Below are 25,480 nucleotides of genomic sequence, written 5' to 3' on the forward strand. Positions count from 1 at the left end.
GAATCATTCACTCTTGGTTCATGTGCATAGCCACAAGGACAGGTTTTTTTTTTTAAAAAAAGGAAAATATTGGAAATAAAACTGGCTTTCGAATAAAACACTAATGTGCCAGTCTTTGGGCTAAGATTTTCAAGGAGTCCAAATAAACAATCCTAATTCTCCAAGACTTCTTTTTCTTGAGACTACAATGCCATCTCTCAAAAGAAAGACTTTTTGAACAAAAATAGGTAATAACAGAAGCACACCTGCCAAAGGATAGATATTTTTAACAAATACTTTTTTTTATTTTTTAATATTTTGTACAATCCAAAGGTGCACAGGCTGCCATTCAAGCATTTGGTTTAGGCGTATGTCCAGATCAAAACAGCAAGTGGGATAATAATATATTTTAAAATCCCAACAAATAAATAAATTATTTCACATTGTCTTCAGTACTCCTAGGCACTTTAATTTCTATGGCATTCTTAGAGCCTGCTTTAAGAGTTCAAGATCTTTCCGTTTGCTTGTATTCACTCTGGCACAACCATATTCCTCCAGTTGCAACGGGATGTACTTTTCAATCACACCTGAGTCCTGTTCGGCAGGTAAACCTTTAAAGAGCTTTACCCAAGATGGCTTAAAGTTCCCTCTGAATCCCAGAAAACGAATGTGCTCTGAAACACACAAGAGGAAAAAAAAATAGAAAGTCTAAATTATATTTTACATAATTATTCTCAACAGATAAATTATATCATTTTTTTTAAAAAAGTTTTGTTCTGGTAACATTGCAGATTTGAAAAATGCCCAAATCTCATAAGATACACATCAATTCTAATTTGCCTGCTCCTTAAAATTTGATTTCAAAGTTGTGAACAAAACTGTACAAAAAGTAAACAAACCTGCATTGTGAAGATTTGGTGGTTTTGCTGTCCCCAGGGTCATCAAGGCTTGAGAAATGTGAAGGTTTGTTATGTTCCCTCTGCTGGTTAACACAACTAAAGACCTAAGAGAAAAATGCTGATCAGACAAAACTGGAGAGCAGAGACTAACAGTGATTTACTGCAGCTAATAAGTATGAGTCATGAGTGGGAGATTTTGAAAGCTGCAGAGATAATTTCAATATGCTTTGAAAATAATAACCTCTTTTACACATTTGTGCTAACACATAATATAGCACTCTCTCTATAAAATACTAGAATTTCTATTTTTTTCTTCTTTTTTTAAAAAATAGGATCTTTTTGTGGGTGGAAAGAAAGATAATTAAAATAAGCGATGAGGTCTTAGAAGCCAAGGGGAAACAAATAAGATTTTGGAAATGTTCAATGCTGTCTTGAGATTTCCCATCTATCGAACAGGGTTAGGACAATAGCACTTAAGACTTATATAACGCTTCACAGTGCTTTCCAGCCCTTTCTAAGCGGTTTACAGAGTCAGCATATTGTCCTCAACATTCTGGGTCCTCATTTTACTCATCTTGGATGGATGGAAGGCTGGGTCAACCTTGAGCCTGGTGAGATTCAATCTGCCAAATTGCAGGCAGCTGGCAGTCAGCAGAAGTAGCCTGCAGTACTGTACTTTCCTGTGCCACCGTGGCACAACTGAATACGACTATTTAGTTAAATCTCCAGAAAAGTGTGTGAATAGACTCAATTTCCAAAACTGATCAAACTGCAGACTTATTTCTAGCACTAGTTACGCACAACTAAGCAGTTTTAATCAAAGAGCACGATAGTTCTTCCAGCATTCTGAATTTTAAAGAAACGTCCAGTTCACAGCAATAATGAAAGTTCTTTATTCCTTTATAAAAGTACCATACCTATTCTGACAGCATTTGGGGGATTTTAAAAACAAATACTACATTTGCATTTCTCTGTCCACTTGGGCGACTAGTTAGCTGATGGATTTATACTATATTGACCTACCTTTGGGGAATTCCAGTTTTTATATAATTTTCTATGAGTTTGACCTTCTCTTCAGGAAAAAAAGTTTCTTTTGTGACTTTACCCACACAGGCATCAATGACTATGGCAAGGAGGCCCACCTCTTTCAGTGGAAACTTGACACCATTGACCTGAAAGGAAAAACCTTTTAAATCATAAATTTTCCCATGCCTCGAAGAGTCATTTGCAAATACAGTAATCTTCTGCCACTAACAGAATGCTCTTCTATTTGCTATGCTTTTGATATTAATGGCAAAACAGGCAGCCTTCAATTTACAGGTATTCATTTAGCAATTGTTTGAAGTTACCACAGTGCTGAAAAAAGCGACCAATGACCAGTCCTCACACTTATGACCACTGCAATGTCCGTACAGATCAAAATTTGGGTACTTGACAACTGCCATATATTTTATAAGGGTTGCAGCATCCCAGGGTCACATGATCACCACTTGTGACTTTCAGAGTCGACAAGCAGCCAATGAGCAAGCCAGGTTCACTTAAGGACCCTGAGATTCACTTAGCAACTGCCCAAACTTAGCAACTGCCCAAACCAGGTTCACTTAAGGACCCTGAGATTCACTTAACAACTGCTTCATTTAGCATTGGAAGTTCCAGTTCCAACTGTGGCCATATGTTGAGGACTATTTGTACTGAATTTCTGGCTGTGGACAATTACTATTAATGACCAAGAAACTATTAATGGCCACCTTTTAAAAACTATGTTTTATGGCAACTAAATGTGCCCAGGGGACACATTTTGAGCCTTGGAAAAGAGACTTGTTTCCAGAATAGAACAGAATAGAATAGAATTCTTTATTGGCCAAGTGTGATTGGATGCACAAGAAATTTGTCTCAGTGCAAATACTCTCAGTATACATAAAAGAAAAGATACATTCGTCAAGAATCATAAGGTACAACATTTAATGATAGTCATAGGGCACAAATAGGCAATCAAATCATACTAGGAAACAGTCAATATAAATCGTAAGAATACAAGCGACAAAGTTACAGTCATACAGTCACAACTGGAAGGAAAGGGGTGATAAGGAGTGATGAGAAGATTAACAGTAATAGTAGTACTTTGGAATAGTTGAACAGTGTTGAGGGAATTATTTGTTTAGCAGAGTGATGGCTTTCGGGGAAAACCTGTTCTTGTGTCTAGTTGTTCTGGTGTGAAGTGCTCTATAGCATCGTTTTGAGGAAAGGAGTTGAAACAGTTTATGTCCAGGATGTGAGGGGTATGTAAATATTTTTACATCCCTCTTTTTGACAGCCCTCTTTTTGACTCATGCAGTTTACAGGTCCTCGATTTCCAGCCTTATATAGATGATTTTACTTAGAATTTTTAATGGTAAATCTATCACTGCAGTCTGCAGTTTATGCCTTCCTTTCAATTGCCTTGTGATTTAAATAAAACCCTCAGTTTACTTCTTTCCCCTCAATCCTGAATTTTGATCACAGTATTGGGATAATGCTTGCATTAAGTTCTAGGACATAAATACTAGTCAACTGAAAGATTTACTTTGAAGTTCTGTATTCAGTCCTGAGGTAGAAAAATGAAAGGAGATAAATTAATGCTACCTCCACTCCCTCCCCACCCCCTTAAAATCAACTGCTTCTCTTCTAAGGATGAAGAGCATTAAAACATCACTTTTGTGTGTTACTGTAGAAATTCTCCCATAGAAATTTATCAAAGGCATTCTGAAAAATCATATATATTAAGCAACAGGAATGCCGAAAATGTCAATCCCCTCACTTATTTTTTTCTTTCTCCTGTTTTCAGAAATGTGTGAAGCTGATTAAGCACTTTAGATCCTAAAACAGATCTCTCTCTCTCTCCCTCACTCCGTGTGTGTGTGTGTGTGTGTGTGTGTGTGTGTGTGTGTTAAATCAGTTCTCTTCCTATAGGACAAGAGACTAACTTGCGTCCATTTTATCTCCTGTGCATCAAACTGAGGTAAGCCTGGGAACCTCCTTCAAGCCATGCTTCAGAAAGACCGTTTTGTCTGCTTCTCCGGCTGTCAGGTTGTTTTATTTGTGTATCAGGCAGAGTGGGCAGCTAGCTTACAACAAGGAAAACAAACACCTTTCCCATTTCACTAAGCAAGATCTTTTTTGTTCTGTTAATGAAGCAACCAGGAGATTGTTCTCTGGGCTGGCCAGATTCATAGGCAGCCTCGCCCTTTTCACAACGGGAAGTAGTCTGCGGCCACAGCTTCCTCGCTTTCTCTTGGAAGGCAGGCAAAGATAACTCATGCTGCCAAGGAAGGGGCGAGGTTTGAAAGATAAGCCTCTCACACCGAAAGGAACTTAAGGCCCAGGAAGAGTTCCAGAATACTTACAGAGATCGAATATCCTTGTGATTCTGAAGTTTGGATTTTCACAAAGATGTAGGTTTGATGTGGATCGCTGGTAAATACCACCTGAATGTTAAGGATATCATATATATTTAAACTTAGTAATTTTTAGCATTATTTTATAGTTCATGTACAAGCATCCATGTAAGATAAAACGAGAAAGAATATATTTTTGTTGAAATCAAAGGAAAGTTGTTAAAATGTATCTTTGAATTAAAATATAGTAGTCCTGGGGTGTACTGGATCCTGTACAAATTTGCACGTTGGTAAAATCCTGTTCAATTTTATATATGTATAAAAACCCCATTTGTCATTTTATCTATGGGTAAAATTACATCCTGGATATCCACTCTTCCCATTAGCCCATTAAACTGGAGGCTTACAATAAAATTAATATAAATCAGTGGACTATAATTTTTCTAAGAAAATATTTTTGTATGAAAACTCAGAAATGAAACAATACAGAAAAAAACAGTCATGATACTATAAAAAGATACAAATAGAAAAAGAGCCTCTACAAATAACAATAAATTATTTTGTTGGCAATTAAGCTGCTTCTTTCTTTCTACATTGTTTACCACTATTTCCTGACAACCATAGCGATAAAACAAGGGCAAACTAACTAGTAACCGTCAACTATTTTGGATTTTAATTAGCCTAATTTAGCAAAATTCCTGAGAAGAACTGTAGAAATTATAGTGTCAAATATCTGTGGAATTATTTATCTTTACATACAAAAGTTCACCTAGGGCTTGAGGTAGTTTACAACTGAAGTAAAAAAACACCATAACAACAATAACTTATGGCAAACTTGTGTTGTCATGGCAGCGTCATGTGATGTATCGGGACTTTTCCCTCTCCACTAAACGAGGCATGGGCGTGGCCAGTGTGTGACGCATCTGGCCTGCGAGTTTGACAGCCCTGACCTATGGCAATTTTAGTATCAATGGCACTCATACCCACTGCAAAATAAGCAAGTTTTCAAGGGATTATTGAAAACCAAAAAGTTGTTGATATCCTTCATTACCCCAGAAGGCAAAAGATTCCAAGATCAGGGCAGCAGCTGAGAAGGCCCATCACCTAGCTCTGCTATCTCCCGTGGTGAAAAAAAAACCCTCTGCATTCTTTTCCTTGAAGATCACACAAGGAAGCCACTTCTGGGTGGGAAAGATGATCTTACAGGGATCCTGGCACCAAGTCATGCAGGAGTTTAAAGAGGTAACCAATTTTGAACTGGACCTGGAAGCAGGCCAGTTGACCAATGCAGCAATTACCCTAACTAGCAGCTGCCATACTTTGCTCCAGTTCAAAGTCTTAATTGTTTTCAGAAGCCATCCCATGTTTAGTCTGTTAAGTAATCTATACGCAAGATGACAAGAACACATCCCAGTCTTCAAATTCTTGCAACTGGCCATCCAAAGATAGGCAGTGCACCCCCCCCCGCCAGGCCATGGGCTCCATCTATGAATTTAGAATACCTCAGGAGGCATTTCCACTCCTAAATAGTGGAAATGTGATAAATAACATATCCATCTTGCAGGGATTTAATCTTAAACTTGTTTTGACCCTTGCAAACTCTTATGGTAGGACCAGCTAGTACTTTGAAGCACCCTTAGTCTGGCTTGGGCCATTATCAGCATTTTAACGATGCTCGTCCAAAATGAAGGATCTTCTAAAGTAGTACAGTAAACATTGCTCCTATTCAAAAGAACATCCAGGTTCTATTGGAAGAACTTTGGGCTTAAATCTTTTTTAAAAATAGTTTTTAATTTGCTTTGTTCCTTTATGATTTTAATGTTTTTAATGTCTTTATGCTACAAACCAACCAGAGTCATTTGACACGAGATGGGCAGCAAAAAAATTGCACATTGATAAAATAATTTTTTTTGCCAGTTCTACTAAACACAAGCAACAATTCTGCGAATTGTGCTTGACTGGTTCCCACATGTATTTTCCTTGAGAAATATATTAAATTCTTTCTGCAACTCACCTGCTAACCTGATAGGCATGGGATAAACCATTCAATATTTACATATAATCTTACCTCTAAATAATTTCTCACCTGGTCTGAGCCACATTTCTGACAGATGTTAGTTATTTTTGTGGGCATTCTTTTTACAGCAGTTGGTTTCTGGAAGTACTTTGGATAAGCGTTTGTTGAGCAGTTACTATAAGACTTTGACTGAAAGCTGGCCTGTATTTTGACTCTTTCACATCCCTGAGATGAACAGTAACTGTGCCCTTCTCTGTGATATTTGGCTTGCAGGAACAGAAACAACAGCCTGCCGATGAATATAGCAGAAAAATATCAAGCAGTGCACATGCCATTCCAAAGGATGCTACAATGGCACAACTGTTTACTTGTGCATCTTACTTCATGCATCTCCCATCAGTGCTATTAATTTCATTTGTTGTTGTTGAAATACAATCAACTCCCCATTCAGATTTTGATTTACATTCATTCTGCCATCTATAATAGCCATTTTGCTAGAAACCAGAGCTCCTTCTTTCTAACATGCCATGTACATGTAGATGAGAGCAACAATGTTTGTGTGAGTAAATACACATGAAGAGACGATACAGTCCTGGATAGAATGATCTAAGATAGATAATGAAATTGATGACCAAATGGAAAGTAATTTCTAGGCATTCTTAACAGCCTAGCTTCTGCTAACCTTTAGAAAAACGACCCTTCAGTCATAAATCTGTTCATAACCACAAACCACAAGGATTTCTCTTAGGACTATATCCATGCTACATCTCTCAACCCTTAAGACAGCCAGACCAAGCAGTCTTTAGATGCTATAAAGGTCTACTTTTAATTTTTATGGGAAAATGTCTACCCAGTGCTATCATCAAAATAGAAAATTTTCTCTGTGCGTCTCTTCTGTAGCTCCGCCATTGAAGACACAGCAACATAATCCTCCATATTATAATAAGCAGATGCCTGTCTCTGGAATATATCAAAGGTGACTTGAAAAGAGGCACCCGGTGGATAGCAGAGGCCAACTCGAATCCAGTCATTTCTGAAAAAAAGAATTGATGAAAAACATAAGTCATTTATGATTTTTTATGGCTTGCTCTTTGTTGTGTTTAACCTTCTTATTCAGGCTATTTGAGAGTTGAACATTTTACAAGACAGTTATTAGATGCTGAAGCAAAGTAAGGGCAAAAATTTACAGCAGAGACAATTAAGCGTTGCCTTAAGGAAACTGACAGATCAGCTGTCCCTTCTAAGCAGGCCTCAAAGCCTTTATAGGCCTGAAGGTATTTAACCACTTTCTGCTTTCAAGTAAAGGAGGGCCATTAACTTTTCCATGATTTGATGTGCTTTAACAGTGGTTTCAAAGGGGAGATACAAGGGCCTCACATTCAATTCCAGACTTTGCCTATCTGGTGAAAAAGCTTTTGAAACCACTAAACAAAGTTTCATTATGCTGTTTGTTTTATGCTGGCACATGCTATGAGTCATTACCCCACATCGAATTAAATATCCTGGTCACTCTTATCAGTTTTATTTAAAGTCTTAACTTTCAGATTCCAACAATTCTATTTCTTAAGTATGGTCCCAATTAGTTGTGTAATATGTAAATTGGGTTGATCTGTGTATCAAATATTACCAGCACATGTATAGACGTTTGTTTTATGGACCGACCACAATAAAGAGTCTTACCTACATTCTGCTGTGGACTGTCAAGTTCCACAGAATCACAAGTCCATAAATACTACTGATTACATGTTTAAATGGTATAGCAATCTGTCACAAAAGAATATCACATGCAAACGTACTTGTTGAAATTAATGAGGTACAAGAAAGTTAACTGTGGGGACTGTCCATTCCAATGTATCGTGTAGCCCTTTTGAAGCATTACAACTGGCTGGTATTGCTGGAAGTCAGCTTTCTGATTATTAATACCGCGAAGTATCATAGGGTTGGATGGATACTCGTCGCGTACCATAGTCATTAGATTCTGTGGGTTCCGGGTCTGGATGTATACCTAGAAGAAGAAAACAAAGAAGGGAAATGCTATGTCCTATGAAAGGACAAAGACCCGATCTATCAAAAACACATGCAGTGTGAATGACCTGGATGTAAAACGAGCACATCTCAATTACATAAGAACTCTGAATGAAGAAAAACTATTTTTTACGAAGAATTGTATGATCTAAGGAAAACAATAAGAAGGGTAATTCAATGAAAACTATGTGGTGGGGCTTAGGAAACCCTCCTTGTGAGCAATTATCCTCTCTTTTTTGTTATTGAACCTTAATAATACTTTGGCATTAAAAAAATAGAAGATATGGGTTGGATTGTTTCTGATTTGACTGGTAATCTTGCATGACTGGAGGAACAATAGGTAGCCCTAAAGTCAGAATGAAAACCACACTCAGGAATGCTGGAGAGACTATGAGTCAGGTGTTTGTTTTCTAACCCTCTAAGCCACATTTGAACAGGATTACTTTCATCATAAACTCTTCCTTGTGAAGTCATAGCCCTCCTCTAATCTTTATACACAATATGACACATTAAAAAGCGTATTATTAAAACGAAGTAATTTTATTACAGAAACAAGCACAGACACATCAACGTGTTACTTATACTTTCTTCTCTCATGTCCTGAGTATTGGAAAAACTGTAAATGTGATATGGATAAAACAATATAATGGAATTATTCTTTCTTCATACATCTGACCCTATATGTTGCTTTTTTCATGCTAGTCTTTTACATGAATTAGTATTATTTTAAAAATAATTAGAAATAGAGATGGTGGTGAGTGATGCATTTATTTATTTAATTTTATTTACTTGTGTTCTATATCAGGGGTGTCAAACTCAAGGCCTGTGGGTTGGATTGGCCTGCAGGGTGCTTAGATCCGTGAGGCCGGCCTGGAAACAGCAAAGGACTGGCTCTCAGTGTCTCTGCCAGCGAAAACGGAGCTCAGGGGGGCTGTGCAAGCCCCACCCCCATTTTCAGACGCGATGGCCTCCTGAAGTCTGCCAGTGAAAATGGGGTGCTCCAAAAACGCACATGCCCCCACTGGGCTCTGTTTTTACTGGCAGAGAGCTATGAAAACAAACTAAAAACAAAAGGAGAAATGTTTCCCCTTTTGCACTTGAGCATCCAAGGGACAGGAAAGGAGAAAGGGAAAGAGGAAAGACCAAGTCAAAGAAGAAAGGATAGGAAGAAAGAAAGGAAAAATAAGGAAGGAGGGGAAGGAAGAAGAAAGGAGAATGAAGAGGAAAGGAAAAAAAAGAAAAAGAAGCAAGGAGATTATAATGAGAATGAGGAAAGGTCTCAGGGAAATCCTGCCTTAGCACTTGGCCACCACAGATGCCCCCGATACGAGTCTCACCCTGGCCACGCCTCCCCCCAATCCTCCAAGGTCAAACACAACCCTGATGCAGCCCTCAATGAAAGTTTGACACCCCTGTTCTATATAACCATCCATCTTAGTCAATAGCTCTACAGTGATTGTATAGCTGTCATTTTATTCATATTAACCTATTTCTCATTTCCTGAATTAACTTAATCTTCTGGGTTTGCATTGAACCATAACTAAAAAGTGGAGGATAATTTGTGGTTTAGACTATAATCCAAACCCAGCCATCGTATGGGGGTGGATGAGGAGACAGAAAGATAGAACATACATACTCAGCTAAAAAAAATTCCAACTGCTGAATTTAAATGTAAATACAAATTAATAATTCAGTATTTTTCTCTAGAAATTAGACATGCTATTCATGTTTCATTCATACAACAGAACATTCACATCTCTCTTTTAACCTGAGCAAAAGTTCCACTGCAGACTACACCATTCCACTTGACAACGTTAGAACAGTCTGGATGTCGAATCAGATAGTTATCCATTCTACCAACGTAAGTGTCCTTGTAACCTGTCACCGATCCATCAACATCATGGAATATTGAATTCTTGTCACCATCCAGATCAGCTTCTTCAAACCATGGGCCAGGTTTACCAAAAAAGACTTTTAAAGAAACCTTTAAAACAAAAAGGACATTTATATTTACATTATATTATAATATTATATTGTATTACATTATAATTATTTAAGAGCTGTGGTGACACAGTGGTTAGAATGCAATACTGCAGGCTACTTCTGCTGTCTGCCGGCTGTTCGAATCTCACTGTGTCAAGGGTGTCAAGGTTGACTCAGCCTTCCATCCTTCTGACGTTGGTAACATGAGGACCCACTATTGGGTGCAATATGCTGACTCTGTAAACCGCTTAGAGAGCACTTTGAAATGATACGTAAGTCTAAGTTCTATTGCTATTATTTAATTTAAAAAACTATCCATTTCCCTCACAGAGACATTAATCTAATGTGACTAATTATCATTATTATCTTCAAATTCCTGCCCTTTTTTATGTGGAAAAAGCAATGTTAATAAAAAAAACAAACCCATACATTTTCATCAAATGCCACCAAGGAAATATTGTTCTGAGGTGTAATTTGCCAGGTATTTTTCAGTAGGAACCCAATTGCACTAGTGAATCTATCAGTAGTTGGCACAAAATTATTGAATGTACATTTGGTGAGGCGAATAGGTCCATCATAAATTTGAAATCCACGGATTGGATAAGTCCTGTAAAAGCAGAAAAATGTTTAGAAACATTACTTTTCTTGCTGATAAAAATATTTACAGAATAAGCAGGTAAGAGTTAGGGGAGTTGTTAAGGAATAAAAGCTATTAAATATAACAAGACTCAAGTGAAATAAGGTTTACATTATGGCAAAATTTATGAAAATATTTGCATATTGTATTTTCAAATGTAGTTTTTATTCTGGGCCATATTTTACTGGACCTTCAACTCCTTTAATCAAAAGCCCAAGGAATAATTTCAGACAGGACAACATAAATGTAGGTGTATATTTATATTTTAGACAAAGTCCTCCTCTCAGTGTGAAAATTGCAGTTAATGAATTTGATCTTTGTTATTCTCCCACGGATTACCCTAATCACAAGTGGAGGCTGACAAGTTCCCTGAAGCTCCTTAAGATGGATAAAATATACCAAGGAACAGGTGGATGTTGGTTTAATTTTGAGTCATATTTACAATCCATTTGAGAACAGGTAAGCACAAGTCTTGTAAATCAGCAGATCCAAGGCAAATGAAGACACTGAAATGATATTAGTTTCTGTCTTTTAGGATCAACCACCAACCCTAAAGGAAAAAGCAGTCAAGAAATATGCCACAGACTAGCACTCTATGGAAACCTTGGAGAAGATTTTCAGATGTGCTGATGGGTCTGTACCTACAAAGATCAGAGCTGGGTGAGTGTCATGGAATTCAGTGTTACACTCTAGAGCAGAGGTCTCCAAACTTGGCAACTTTAAGACTTGTGGACTTTAACTCCCAGAAGTCCACAAGTCTTAAAGTTGCCAAGTTTGGGGACCCCGCTCTAAGAGAAGCAAAAGCTGAAGTAGCAGGATAGGAAAACTACGGATGCCTTTGGTTTGGAGAAGACTCTCAAGAATGCTCTGAAAGCCAAGAAAATTAACTGATGTATCAATGAACAAATCAACTGTGACTTCTCATTTGAGGCACAATCAAAAGGCTCATATTATCCTACTTCGGACATATTATGTGAAGGCCCAGCTCTCTAATGCTGGAAAAGGTGGAAAGAAACAGAAGAGAATGACCAGCACATGGTGGATGGACTTGGTTATGACAGCAGCAGTGAAAATCTTTAAAAAACAGGTTGGGAAATTATTGTAATGGGGAAAATCTATCTATGTGGTCACTAAAAGTAGCAAATGACTTCATGGCACATAATCCACAAGTTATTTTTATTACTATAGAAACAGTTTAGCTCATCATAATTCTACATAAATCCTGACTGGGCTGGATTTCTGCAGTACATATACAGGCTATTAAAAGATTTATGTAAATGTATTTATTTATTGCTAAGGTTTTTTTTTTAAAAAAATGTTCAATTAAGTAGATACTCTGGGAAGTTTAAAAGTATCATTTAAAAATACTAGGAATGAAATACAAAATGTGCATAAAACCATGTTAAAACCATGGCAATCATTTTCTGACAACTTGAAACAAGTATAGATGATAAGAAGTGAGGATCATATCTGCTATTTTTGGCTATGCTTTGCAGTATTTAGGAGTAACAGAAGAAGGACTGAAAGTGGCTGGCAACCATCCATGTTAACTCCTTGTCAAGAAATCTATGCTGGTATCCATCCATCAGCTTTCATCTTCCATGGGCAAGCCAAGTTTGTCCAGGAACTATCTGATTATCACCTCTTTTAAAAAAAAACACCCGGATACTTCCCTTTTCGTAAAGAAAAAGAAAGATGCGCTATTTCCTAAAGAAACTGGAAATCCTCTTTGCATTATTCTAAAGAATGAAAAACAAAAAAACCCATACAAGTGGTCAGATGTACTGGGCTCAGTGTTTTCCGCGACATGCTGATGGATAAAATTGCCTTGAATCTCACTTTTGTAAAACAGTCGCAGTATGTTTCTAAAGATTCTGCGATATAAATTCAAAGCTAAATTGTACTAGGCTTCTAACTAAGTAATGAAGTCATGGTGCCCATGAAAAGCTATCCTTGCCGCCACCACAAAATCAACCAGACAACAAGTTGAAGCACATACCCAGGCTATGAAACACTTACCGGTTTCTAGGCAGTGTGCGTGTTCTGTTGTTTATCCCTCCAGTCCCCCAATATTTGTTCTGGCCTCCTAAATAGCCATAATTCTTGCTTTCACCAACAAACAAAGAGTTTGAGACTTCCTGGCTGGATCCTTCATCACTTGGAAAGCTTCCATCACTATCAAAACCAAAACCAAAGACAGGTGACTTTTAGCAGATGTAAAACATTTAATTTTAGCAAGGCTAGTGCCACATTTAAGAGAAGAAATGAGCATCATTGTGTGTTCTTGCATGGTTTTTTTCTTTGTGCTTCATCTCATCTGTATGACGGCCAGATGAAAGAACTAATAAAATCTGGTGAAATTTAAATTTTTTGAAACTCATATATCTGGCAATATTGCTAGCAAATTAAAATAGAAAGGAAGAAGGTGGGCTATACTGACCTATTTAAGAGAATAAATAAAATATAATAAATGAGTTCATGTGTGTGTACACTGTCCAGTGGCGTCCAATAAATGGCAACCACTGAAAATAAAGTCAAACAGTACTAACCTGGCAAATGTTAAGCCTATTCCATTGTCAGCAAATCTAGGAGAGAGAAAAAAAATATAGAAAGCAGTTTCTTTTGATTAGCATTAAAATAAATACATTTTCAAAATGTGGCTCAGAACTTGATCCAGGCAGGCAGAAGATGCTGAATCAGAGCTTGGCAGTTGAACCCATTTTCCATAAATACAAGCGGCTGGTTCAAAGCAAACTTAAAAAGATAACAGCAAAAAATATGTTTGCATATTTTTTAAGCATACAAATCCAGTACGTTTCTGCAACCTTCCCAGAAAATAACATGACTAGATTTAATGAATGTAATCAGCTCTGCCAGCTCTGTTCAAAATTATTTACTTTAGCAACATGCTCACATTTGCTCTGGAGGACTCACCCTGAGTTCTGAATGATGATGTCTCCACCTCTGACCCAAGCCCCATGGTCATTGTTTTTATAAGCTATTAATCTTTCTATAAGAGCAGCAACCCGGGGCTTCTCAGGATTTGCATCTTGATGAGGCCGAAACCTTATAAATGAAAGACAGACAGAACTGTATTGGCCTGTAAGCAAATCTGCCTACATGTCCAAAATATTAAAACTACTGGCTGACATAGGAGATCAGCTCCAGTATTAAACATGTCCAAAGAAATGAAATAGAGAATCAAAAATTGGCTTAGGTTTGACTCGGAGACAGAAGATCTTTGTGGCACCACAGTTGTTCAACAACAAACTACCATGCTAGCTAAGCCTAACATGAGCTCTTCCAATATCAGTCTACTTCCACCCTCTCACTTAAAACTCCCACTGAAATAGAGAAAAGAGTGCACTATAGTATTTACATACTTTACATTCCTTATATTCTTTGTTTTCCCAATTTCTTCATAAGAAGGCAGGAAAGCACTGAAGCTATGAGCAACCACCTATTTTGTAGACAAATCTCAGTGGACAAATTCAATTATCTCTAATGCATTCCCTAATATAGTGTACTGTAGGATAATATGGTATATGTTGCAATCAAAAGGATAAATCTCTAACACTGTGGTCACCAGGACATCAAGTAGCTTAGCAATTCAGTAGAGGAAAATGGGACAAAAATCTGATTGGAATGGAGTAATAGATTCATAATAGCAGTCAGCAATCAGAGATGCAGGAGAAATAGTCAATATTTAGCTAATTTCTGCAGAAAGAAAATCATAAAAGCTAACTTGTAAAAGGAACTTGGGCTTATATTCAAAATTTCAAGCAACAAAATAGCATTTTGTCTATGTCACTACGTATCTCATTTTTAGAAAAGAATGCATTGCTTTGTAGCTACTGATACTAGTTATGCCACACCAAGATTACTTCTCTTTTTGCAAAGTAATTTCAGTTGATCAGTAGAATGCAGTAGACACAGTATACCTTGACTTCAGGAAAACATCTAATGAAGTTTCCCATTATGTCCCTAACAGAAAAATAGCAAGATGTGGACAAGATTACAATAACAACTAGTTGAAGATCAAAGGCTCCATTCTAGACATTGTACCATTCAACATATTTATAAGTAACTTGAATGATATGTTCAAAATATGACTTCTGGATGGCACAGTGTATTTGACAACAAATACTTTACAGAATAGCGTTAAAATTCAACAGCATCTTCATATTTGGAACAATAAGCAGAGGCAGCAATCTTTCAAGAGGAGCAGATGAAAACTCCTTTATTTGGATAGAAAAGTCAATGGCATAAATATTGTATAAGATAGGGCCATCATTCAGACATCAGTATTCATCTGGCTAGCGTCCTGTCAGTATGTGAGTGAGTTGAAGGCTGTTTGGAAACTGAAGCAGTATTTGCTGTGTGAGCAAGAAGGAGACAGCAAGGAGCCTGGGTGTGGCTTAGGTCAACAGTTCTCTACTAAAGCTGGTTGCTGCTGTGAAACTAAATCCGAAACTCCTCTCCTCTGCTTGTGCTTTGCATTTGGAACAGATTTATTTTCAGGTGAGGAGGGGGAGTAGAACTCCTTAGCATCAGAGGATGTTAGTAATAATAATATACGAATACTAATGGTCATTTCGAAAAATCCTTTCTTAGTGAGCACCTAGAAGCCAAGAGGAACATACGTGCCAAATTTCAGGTTTGTAGGCTTTACGGTTCTGGAGATTTTGTGATGATGTATGAGTGGTATTTTGCTTTTATATACATATAGAAGATAGTGTCAAGAGAAGTCATTTTGTGTTAGTCAGACTTAAGTTATGATACTGCATTTTAGGAAGGACACTGATAAACTGTTGGAGGGCAACAACCAAGAATTTAAAAGACAAACGTAAAATAAAATTTATCAGGAACAGTTGGAAGTAGCAGGTATTCTAGTCTTGAGTAAAGAGCTGCAGGGATACAATTGTTGTCTCCAATTACTTGAAGGGCAGTCATAAAGAAGACGGGAAAGAAGTGATTGTAGCCGTTCCAGAAGAAACAGTGTGTTTATATTACAAGTGTGGACACTGTGGAATATCCTACCTTCCCATATTAAGAACCGTTGAACAATGAAACAGGCTGTTTTGGGAGACGATTGATTCTATTCTGGAGGTATTTAAACTGAAGCTGGCTGGCCATTTGTCAGGGCTGCTATAGTACAGGTAGTCCTCAATTTACAACAGTTCGTTTAATGGCTGTTCAAAGTTACAACGACACTGAAAAAAGAGACTTATGACAATTTTTTCACCCTTACGACCGTTGCAGCATCAGAGGCTTGGCAACTAGTTCATATTTATGACCCTTGTAGTGACCTGGGGCCACGCAGTCCCTCTTGTGACCTTCTGACAAGCAAAGTCAAAGGGGAAGCCACGCTCACTTAGCAACCAGATGACCAATTTAACAAACGGAATGATTCACCTAACAACTGTGGGAAGAAAAGTCACAAAATGGGGCAAATTCAACTTAACAAATGTTTCACTTAGCAACATAAATTTTGGGCCCAACTGTGGTCGTAACTCACGGACTACCTGTAGTGGAATTCTACACTGTCCAAATGCAGAATCCTCAAGGTCCATTCCAGTTCTTGCCATTCTACGATTGCAATAAAGATTGCCAAGTGTTTTGTCATGATATTAAAATTCTGGGCAACATTTTCTTTAACCATTGTGCAGTCTATCCCCAAATTTTATTTTTACCTTGCATTATTGTCCAAAGACAGGTATTCTCTTTTATCTGCAGCACTTGCATTGGTGGTTTTTACTCCTTTATCAATGAATAAGCCAGCCTCAATAAACAAAAACAAAAAAAAGACAAATTAATCTTTTCCACAAATGAGAATCTGTGGATATTGTTGCAAATCTTAGTGATATCCTCTAACAAGGGATAACTAGGTTTTCCAAGTACTTGAGACTCCTTCATATTAAAATATATTAAAACACTCTTATATTACACAATGGTCACTAAATATTTCAGAAAGACCCTTCGTGAAGGAGTCAAGAGGCAGATTATGGATACTCTTTTTTTGAGCCGAACACATGACTTGTATAGTATCTGAAAGTTAGATCATTTCTCCCCCTCCCAAAACCAGACAATTGGCATAGTTACTTACGTAGGCTCAACATATCTGAATTGATCAACATCTTAGTGATACAACTTTTCAGCAACTAATCTGTTCTTTTTAAACAAAAACAAAAGGAAAATGCCTACAAAGTAATTTCAAATAATTGTAAATCAATTTTGGGGGGAGCTTGAGAAGACTATCACATCCAGTTTACTACCTACTAATTAAGATTTCTTTTTTTCCATAGAAAAAGATCTGAAAAATACCTTCACCAAAAGGACATAAATGAAACAGACAAATATTCCTGTGAGGGAAGCAGTAGGGACAAGGAGGCCATATCCTGTTTTTTGATCATTTGAAAACGTTAGAGAAAGTATGGATTGTTCTCTCACATCCTGATACTGAATACACATTGCAATATTTATTCGGAGACCAGTTTCACTGGGCTCAATGGGGATTACTTTTAAGTAGGGATAAGTAACTTTTATTATGTTCATCAATAGTTCAGGAAGGAAGGAAGGAAGCCATACTTACAAATGCTTATACATAATGAGTTGTGGGTTATAAAGGATATGAGCAGTTTCTTGTTTTCTTTATTTTAAAAAAAGCCTCTCTCAAATTATTGGGGGAAAAAGTGGCAGAGGAATACAAAGAACAAAGATATGACTGATACTATCTTAAAATTAATCACTGTTTAAACTTGCCAATATTTGACTTTGGGTTGATGTTAACAAAATGAGTTAAACTATGTCACCCTTCACATGCTTTAAAACAGTACTCTGTATTTTATAAGGACCATTTATGCTGCAATTGCAATGTATATACACTAGTTTTAATAGCAATGTTTTTTATGGTGTTGGAAGAAAAACAATCCCTTTGATTATACCTCAAAAAATTAGCTAGGAATTTGATGCACTTTCCATCATCTTATTCTCAGAAAGTCATTTATGAGTACAGTAGGAAAGAGATTATTTCAGAAATATATTCTTAACTAAAATTCCAAACCAAGACAAAGAAGAAGATTAGGAAAGATCATTGTGTATTTTTTCCTACATTAAAAATCCAAGTGTATTAAAATATTTTTTCCTACATTAAAAATCCAAAAATAATATGAAGCCTTTTTCTGTGGTGACTGTTGTTGGAAGAACTCCAAAAGCTATCTAAGAAACTGGTTCACTCCAATGGGAATAGCCCGTCCCACCCACACTGGTAGAAGGGGCATGCTGAGGACCTTGTCAGCCAAGGAATTTCAGCTGGTGGGGTCCAGAAGACCCTTTTCCGCCGTGACTCCCGATCTTTGAAACATCTTGCCCAACTCAGGTCAGATCTGTATCTACCCTTTTGGCCTTCTGAAAGGCCTTGAAGACATGGTTGTGCCAACTGGCCTGGGGTCCCAATGAGGGTGTGGCATTTTGAAGGTAGATAACACCTCCCCACCTTGTCCCTGTGCACACTTTGCCCCCCCTCTCTTCATCCTGCTTAGTTTTATTTTAACTGAATGTTAAGAACCTTATTTATTGTTTTAATGTTTTATACTACATTTTATTCAATGTCTGTAAGCCACCTAAAGTCATCTCTGGAGAGATAATAAATAAATAAAAAATAAAAATAAAGTGTTGCTGGAAGTTCACAAACAAGCTGTACAATAGATTAAGTTATAGATTAAAGGCATTCCATTGTCAAAGCATATATCAGATAAGTAACTTCTGACCACCAAAAAAATATGTAATCAAGTTTCAATAAATACTAACCAAATAATTCTGTCTGGGATTTTTATTTGTGCCTGCTCAATATTTTAAGTCAAATGATCAGATGAACTAATCTTAAAAGAAGTATCTGATTGCTTACAAGTGAGACCATGAAATCACAGTTAGTATTAATATATGTTACATATATTAATATATGTTAGTGTTAATCAGTGATGGGATTCAGCCAGTTTGCACCACGTTGGGAGAACTGGTTAGCTTTCTGAGCAGTTTGGTGAACTAGTTGTTGGAAGAAATCATTAGGGTGGAGAAACGGTTGTTAAATTACTTGAATCCCACCACTGGTGTTAATATATGTAATCTACAGGTTTAATAATGCAATATAGATTTATACTTTATTCAAGCTCTTTAGGAACTTCTCCTGAAAGATGAGTAAGAAAAAAAAATCTACAAGATGATCCTTGTAAGCACACAATACTATATCAGTTGTGCATATAAAAATAGTAAATCTTTGTAAAGATTTTAGCAGCATGTATACTTACATTTCTGTGTTATATGTTGATTTTATAAATAAACATAATGAATATTTAAAAATGAACAAATGAATCAGTGTAATGAAATACAGAACGGCTTAAGGATCGTAATTATAATTCTAAGCATACTTATTATTATAGTGAAACAGCAGGATTTCCCTTTTGCCTGAACATATTAAAGAATGCCTTTGGTTAAACTATAAGATTTGTCCCTTTTGCCTGAACATATTAAAGAATGCCTTTGGTTAAACTATAAGATTTGTCTTTCGTGAGTACAACCAGTTTTGTTTCGTTTAGGTCACAATCCATTCATAAACATATAAATCATTAACAGATTCAGTTACCTTAAAATTGGAGTGGACTTTGTTGTTATAGAAAATTCCTAGGGGGGTAAGTTCAGCTTTTGTTTCAGGGAACAATCCGTGGGAATCTCCTGTAGGAACTTTATGGAATATATACCATATTCCAGCATCCTAGAAATAAAAAATGAACTTCAGGGATGTGCCACTCTATTTTTTTTGTTAGATTTTTTATCTTCAGGAATTCAATATAATGTATGCAATATTGCCATTCCTACGTCTGTATTGGCTCAGGAATTGTGGGAACTGAAGTCTGCAAATCGTAAAATTGCCATAGTTGTCCACCCTGATTCAATCCTCTTTCTACCTCCATCATTACAGTACTAAGCAGTTAGGGAGTCTTGCATTTAACTTTGGGTAAGAAAACCAAAACGTGATAAAGGACCATTCTGTGTTTTAAAACCAAATTGCAGTTTGGCTCCACGAGACTTACTGTCATTAACTGTAATGGTTAGCTGCCACGATAATCTAAATACTGGACTAGAGTTAACTGAGCAGATTTCTTCCCTTAAAAAGTTGAAAATTATATACTTAAAAAAGAAAACCCAAGTGGAATTCTACAGTGGCCAAAGAAAACAGTAGGTTTCTATCTATTGTGTAATTTTCTGGCTCTTAAGATAAAGCCTTCTTTGAATGGAGCTGAGCTCATAGTGATTTTGTGGACATGTGCACATAGTTTTCTTGGCTACATTATGGAAGCGGTTTGCCACTGACTCCTTCTGGGATGTTTATTTGACTTCCCAGGCTAGCCTAGAGTTGAAATTTCCTGGTAGTATTTCATCCAATTACTAACTGGATCTGACTCTGCTTAGCTTTTCAAAATTAGATAAAAGTTGGCTAGCTGCTACAAGACTATTGCAATAGACTCTTGATTTTCTCTTCCTGAGGAAATTGAGTTCTAAAATTGCTCTCCTTCTCTGACGTAAGGCAAAAAAGCCATTATTCCTGTTGAGTTATTCCATAATCAGAGCAGGTAGGGCAGGGGTTTAACATTGCTGCCTTGCTTACATGCTGAGAAGAAAAAGTTAAAATATTTCAATAGATTAGCTACACAGAGTTGGCTACCAATGCAGTCTAATATTGAGGCAGGCTAGGACTATACTGGAATTGGGGGGGGGGGGGGGTGTTTTTCTTTTCTCCATTTTTAAAATCAAAAGTCTACGGAAGACATTGTTTTACTTTTTATTTTGACAAATGAATGGAAAATTTGGAACGCCCTTAGAAGATTTTTGGAGGTCGTAAAAAGAGCATTCAGTTCACTGATCTACGTCCTACAATATACTATAGGTCAGTGGTGGCTAACCTTTTTTGGCTCCCGTGCCAATAATTGTGCACTCGTGTGCCAGCACCCAGAAGGCAATGCGTGCTGGGGCCCCCACGCCCCCTGCGCATGCGACTCCCCTCGCGTCGCATGTCTTTGCACATGTGCACGACTCCCACGCACCCCCTTCTGCCTCCTGCGCATACGCGCCAGATACCCAACAATCAGCTGTCGGGTGGCGGCACGTGCATGCGCAGTGGGGCTCTTCTGGGCTACCTCTCACATGCCGGGGGAAATGGCTCTGCGTGCCACTTCCGGCACGGGTAGCATAGGTTCGCCAACACGGCTATAGGTTAGCTTACTGACTGTCTGAAGTTCAACAGCACTGAAAAAAGTGCCCTTTCATCATATTTCACACTTATGAATGTTGCAGAATCCGCATGGTCACATGGTTTACATTCTGATGCTTGACAACTGACTCGCACTGTCCCATGGTCATGTGATCATCATTTGCAACCACCAGAAAAGCAAAGTCAATGGGGAAACCAGATTCATTTAACAACCATGTTACTAATTTAACTATTGCAGTGATTCATCTAATAAATGTGGCAAGAAAAGTTGTAAAATGGGGCAAAACTCACTTAACACAGAGGTGATATTCAGCAGGTTCTGACCAGTTCTGGAGAACCGGTAGTGGAAATTTTGAGTAGTTCGAAATACTACCTGACTGGCCCCGCCCCCATCTATCCTCTGCCTCCTGAGTCCCAGCTGATCGGCTGGGTCTTCTTTTGTTGCCCTGCACAGGGGAACAGAGCTAAAAAGCAGGTTAGAGGGGTGGGGAGGGAATGGGATTTTGCAGTAAACTTCCCCCAGGAGTGGGGTGGGAATGGAGATTTTACAGTATCCTTCCCCTGTCATGCCCACCACGCCACGCCCACCAAGCCACGCCCACAGAACCGGTAGTAAAGAAATTTGAATCCCACCACTGCTTAACTCATTTCTCACTTAGCAACATAAAATTTTGAGCTCAATTGTGATTGTGATTTGAGGACTACCTGTAAACAATGGAATACAACTGAGAATAAAACTATATATAAATTTCACTGTTTCTTACAAATAATAGCTTGTTCATATTTCATCTATATTAATATAAATTAAAAGACAGGTCAAAACGTTTTAAAAAAATCAGTCCATTCAGTTCATTTCTTGATGATATTCAGGAAGTCTGAAGTATTTAACTAGTTTAATCCACATACATTATGGATAATTTGAAGCCTTCACTTTTAACTAGAACAATTGTTCTCTTTGGAAAGAGAACATTTCAGTGTGTTGGCTGAACAATTCAACTGATATGGAAGACTCAGAGAGAGATATTTCTGTATATCAGGAAATGCTGATAAAAATAATATTCTACAAAATATATGATTAGTTATGCAAACCCACATTTTAACCTTTTTTATACATCTAAGAAAGACTGCTTAACATCTAGGATGCTACAGAACTAGTTAACCAAAATGAAATTCATAAGAAAGCAAATGACCTTATAAATGTATTGGTGGCCCAGAGAAAAAACACTGGTTATTGTAATATGTCAGACCTCTCACCTGTGAGCCAGCAGCTACATTGTTTATAAGATTATTGTTGGGATGAGCAATCCAAAATGTTGATACAGCCCTACAAACAATTGGTGAAACACAATTAAGAGTGACAGAAGACTCAAATCTAATAACAGGAAAATACAGTTATGTAAACAACAGTTATTAGTATTCAGAATCAGATCTCCAGCAATTTGATTTTCTGGCAAAGATTGCAAGATCTTTATGTTGCTCTTGCTTTTAAATGCTGAGAATAAAAGACTATCTTGAAATTGATTTTTCCTGGAAAATATCACATATCTCTGATATGAACCATCCCCATTGCATTAATCGTTCATTCAAATGTTCTTCAGAACATTGGGAAGGATTTTTGTTTTAAATCAGCCTTACAGGGTTGGCGAATCTTCTGGAACCGTGCAGAAGTAGATCAGTGGCGATCTACCTTCCACCAGAACAGCGGACAATGAGACGAATTCTTCTGATTCTGGAAGGCCCCCCCCCCTATTTAGATTCTTCTTCAGGTACACGTTGCAAGCTGTAACATACCTTTAGTTACCTGATTCTGACTCAGATTCTCTCTCTCAGACTAGCCTGAAATCTCCTCGTGCATTACATGATTTGAATCCAGATTTACTTATTATACCATTCACATTATTTCCAATTATGTCAGATGAAAGAGAATGTCTTATGTAGAGACCCGTCAAGACCGTAATCAGAGCATTCAAGCACCTCTCCAATTTACTTACATGCAATCCATGGTTGGTGCCGGTTCATAGTTTCCATAGACATGATCCCTGATTGTTGTGCACATTGTGCTATTTCTGTCTGTTGGAAGAAGGGTGCCTGGTTTGGTGACGAGTCCTAGATTATTAAACAATATATTCCTTTGCTCAATACCATCCTCCATGAAAAAACAATGGCCTAGTGTATTGTATCCAACAGTATCTTTTATCTGCAGAAATAAAAAAAAAGTTTCATCAGCTCTCTCTATACATAAGTAATTCTAAATATAACTATGAGGACATGGCTCTCCTTGGAGACTACAGTTCAATGATGGGTTTTTGTTTTATTCATAAGTCCCCAAATAAATCCACGGCAAACAAATCTTCAGGGTGCCTTTGAACCTGGTTCTACTAGGTTAATTTCTGACAATTTTTTTTTATTTCACAAAATAAATTAGTCACCAACAACTATGGCACTGCCAGGTTAACGCATGAAATGTCCCTAGGTATTAGACCAGAGGTGTCAAACTCGATTTCATTGAGGGCCATTTCAGGGTTGTGTTTGACCTCGGGGGGAAGCATGGCCAGGGTGGGCATGACCAGCTTACATCACTCACCGAGGTTCCCTATTCGGCCGCGATGCCTTCCTGCAACCCTCTGCTGGCAAAAACAGAGCTTGGGGAGGCTGTGCGTGGCCTGCCCGGGCCCAGTTTTCTGCCATGACAGCTTCCTGCAACCCTCTGCCAGTGAAAACGGAGCTGGGGAAGGCTGCACACAGCCTGCCAGGCCTGTTTTCAGCTGCGACGACTTCCCACAACTCTGTGCCAGCAAAAATGGAGTTCATGGAGGTAGCACATGGCCTGCACAGGCTCCGTTTTGCTGGCAGAGGGTTTCAGGAAGCCATCAGGGTCAAAAACAGAGGCCGGGCGGGCCGCATATGGCCCCCACGAGCTCCATTTTTGCTGGCAGGGGCACTGTGGGCCGGTCCTTGTTTCTTGGGCAGACCCCTGGGCCAGATCTAAGCACTCCACTGGCCAGATCCGACCAGTGGGCCTTGAGTTTGACACCCCTGTATTAGACAATCATGTTTATACTTCTTGAGAAAGAAATATCCCATATCCTCTCTCTTTTATGAGATGGAAGAAATGAAACTATCATAAGATACTCCCCCGAGTCTATAACCAGTGATGATTCTAGTAATTCAAGATCCGCAGGATCAATACAAGCTGAAGAAGCAGAAAGCTTAAAGGTTTGAATCTGCTCTAGAAAAAGTCACAGATAGAATATTATGAACGGGGCAGCCCTCTCATACACGTTTTCTCTCACTTTGTTTTTGAAATATAAACATAATGCTAATTAGGTGTATCCTAATTACATTTCTAAATATGGTTATAATCTAGGGTTTGGAGGAAATAATGGTTAGCAAGGCCATACCCTAAACGTAATGGATTGATGTTAAAAAAGAAAAGCATTTCTTTCTATACCTCTGTAATCAAGGCTGACACCAAAATCAGGAATACTGAAAGATCTGTTTTGTTTTGGTCATTTGCACATTTAGTCTCCAAACTTTTCATTTATTCATTGCTCTTACCAGCAAACCATTTGTGGCATGAATTGACACACATCTGGAGAAACAATGATGAATTGAGAGCCCTTCTACGTAAGTCCTATAAGTATATCCTCCTTTCTCATCCACATCACCACAAAGGTGAAAGTGAACAGGGTAACTGCCAGGTATTTGCTGACCCATCTGCTTCAGTTCCACATAGGAGAGATGAACAGATGTGAAGTTCTTTAAAATCTGGAAGAACATGCAAAAATAATTCGATTTACTGTCCATTTACTGTCCACATTTTCTTCAGTTAAAACACTTCGGACATCTTAAGAAACATATTTAAACAAACAATGCATCATCCATAAACTAAAAAAATGTGCAGCATAATGCAAATCATATCCCAACATACTATAGTCTGAGAGAAAGATTAGAGCAAAATATCAAATTTAAATTTCCATTTTAAATTCTTTTCACATTTGGGTTAATGCAAGTAATCTAGGATTAACTGTATTAGCATAACTAAAAAGGGTAATTAAATATTACAAAAAGTAACTTATTACTAAAAAGGAGACTATAAGAGAAAATTCCTAAACTAAAGGATTTTTAGGGTTCTCTTTTTTGTTATGCTAATTTTCTCAGCCAGGGCTATTCCTATGTTAATGGAATATTAATGATCCAGATGTTTTTTTTTTTTAAATGTTTATTTAATAATAAATGAAGAACCTAGCAGCATGACTTTAATTACTCACTATGTACTACTTTATAAGTTGGGCAATA

The 25,480-nt window shown here is 37.6% G+C and overlaps 1 protein-coding gene across 2 annotated transcripts in view; it reads right to left on the reverse strand.

Annotated features, from left to right (window-relative positions):
• Positions 1 to 260: 260 nt before the first annotated feature.
• The window catches only part of CEMIP2 (cell migration inducing hyaluronidase 2), a 65,496-nt gene continuing 40,276 nt past the window's right edge, over positions 261 to 25,480 (reverse strand). For both annotated transcript variants that reach the window (XM_026675333.2, XM_026675325.2), the window contains exons 8-24: positions 24,740 to 24,949; positions 23,173 to 23,378; positions 22,436 to 22,505; positions 19,556 to 19,684; positions 16,608 to 16,696; positions 13,849 to 13,980; positions 13,464 to 13,499; positions 12,934 to 13,089; positions 10,707 to 10,884; positions 10,063 to 10,278; positions 8,066 to 8,274; positions 7,120 to 7,302; positions 6,339 to 6,558; positions 4,262 to 4,342; positions 1,902 to 2,050; positions 879 to 982; positions 261 to 653 (exon numbers count right to left, since the gene is read on the reverse strand). In XM_026675333.2, coding sequence (XP_026531118.2) covers positions 454 to 653; positions 879 to 982; positions 1,902 to 2,050; positions 4,262 to 4,342; positions 6,339 to 6,558; positions 7,120 to 7,302; positions 8,066 to 8,274; positions 10,063 to 10,278; positions 10,707 to 10,884; positions 12,934 to 13,089; positions 13,464 to 13,499; positions 13,849 to 13,980; positions 16,608 to 16,696; positions 19,556 to 19,684; positions 22,436 to 22,505; positions 23,173 to 23,378; positions 24,740 to 24,949 — 2,568 coding nt within the window. In that variant the 3' untranslated portion in view covers positions 261 to 453. The remainder of the gene's footprint in view (positions 654 to 878; positions 983 to 1,901; positions 2,051 to 4,261; positions 4,343 to 6,338; positions 6,559 to 7,119; positions 7,303 to 8,065; positions 8,275 to 10,062; positions 10,279 to 10,706; positions 10,885 to 12,933; positions 13,090 to 13,463; positions 13,500 to 13,848; positions 13,981 to 16,607; positions 16,697 to 19,555; positions 19,685 to 22,435; positions 22,506 to 23,172; positions 23,379 to 24,739; positions 24,950 to 25,480) is intronic.

This window comes from Notechis scutatus, chromosome 2 (genome assembly GCF_049901735.1).
Source record: "Notechis scutatus isolate UNSWTSFEM ecotype Mainland chromosome 2, rNotScu1.2, whole genome shotgun sequence".
Classification (NCBI taxonomy): Eukaryota; Metazoa; Chordata; class Lepidosauria; order Squamata; family Elapidae; genus Notechis; species Notechis scutatus.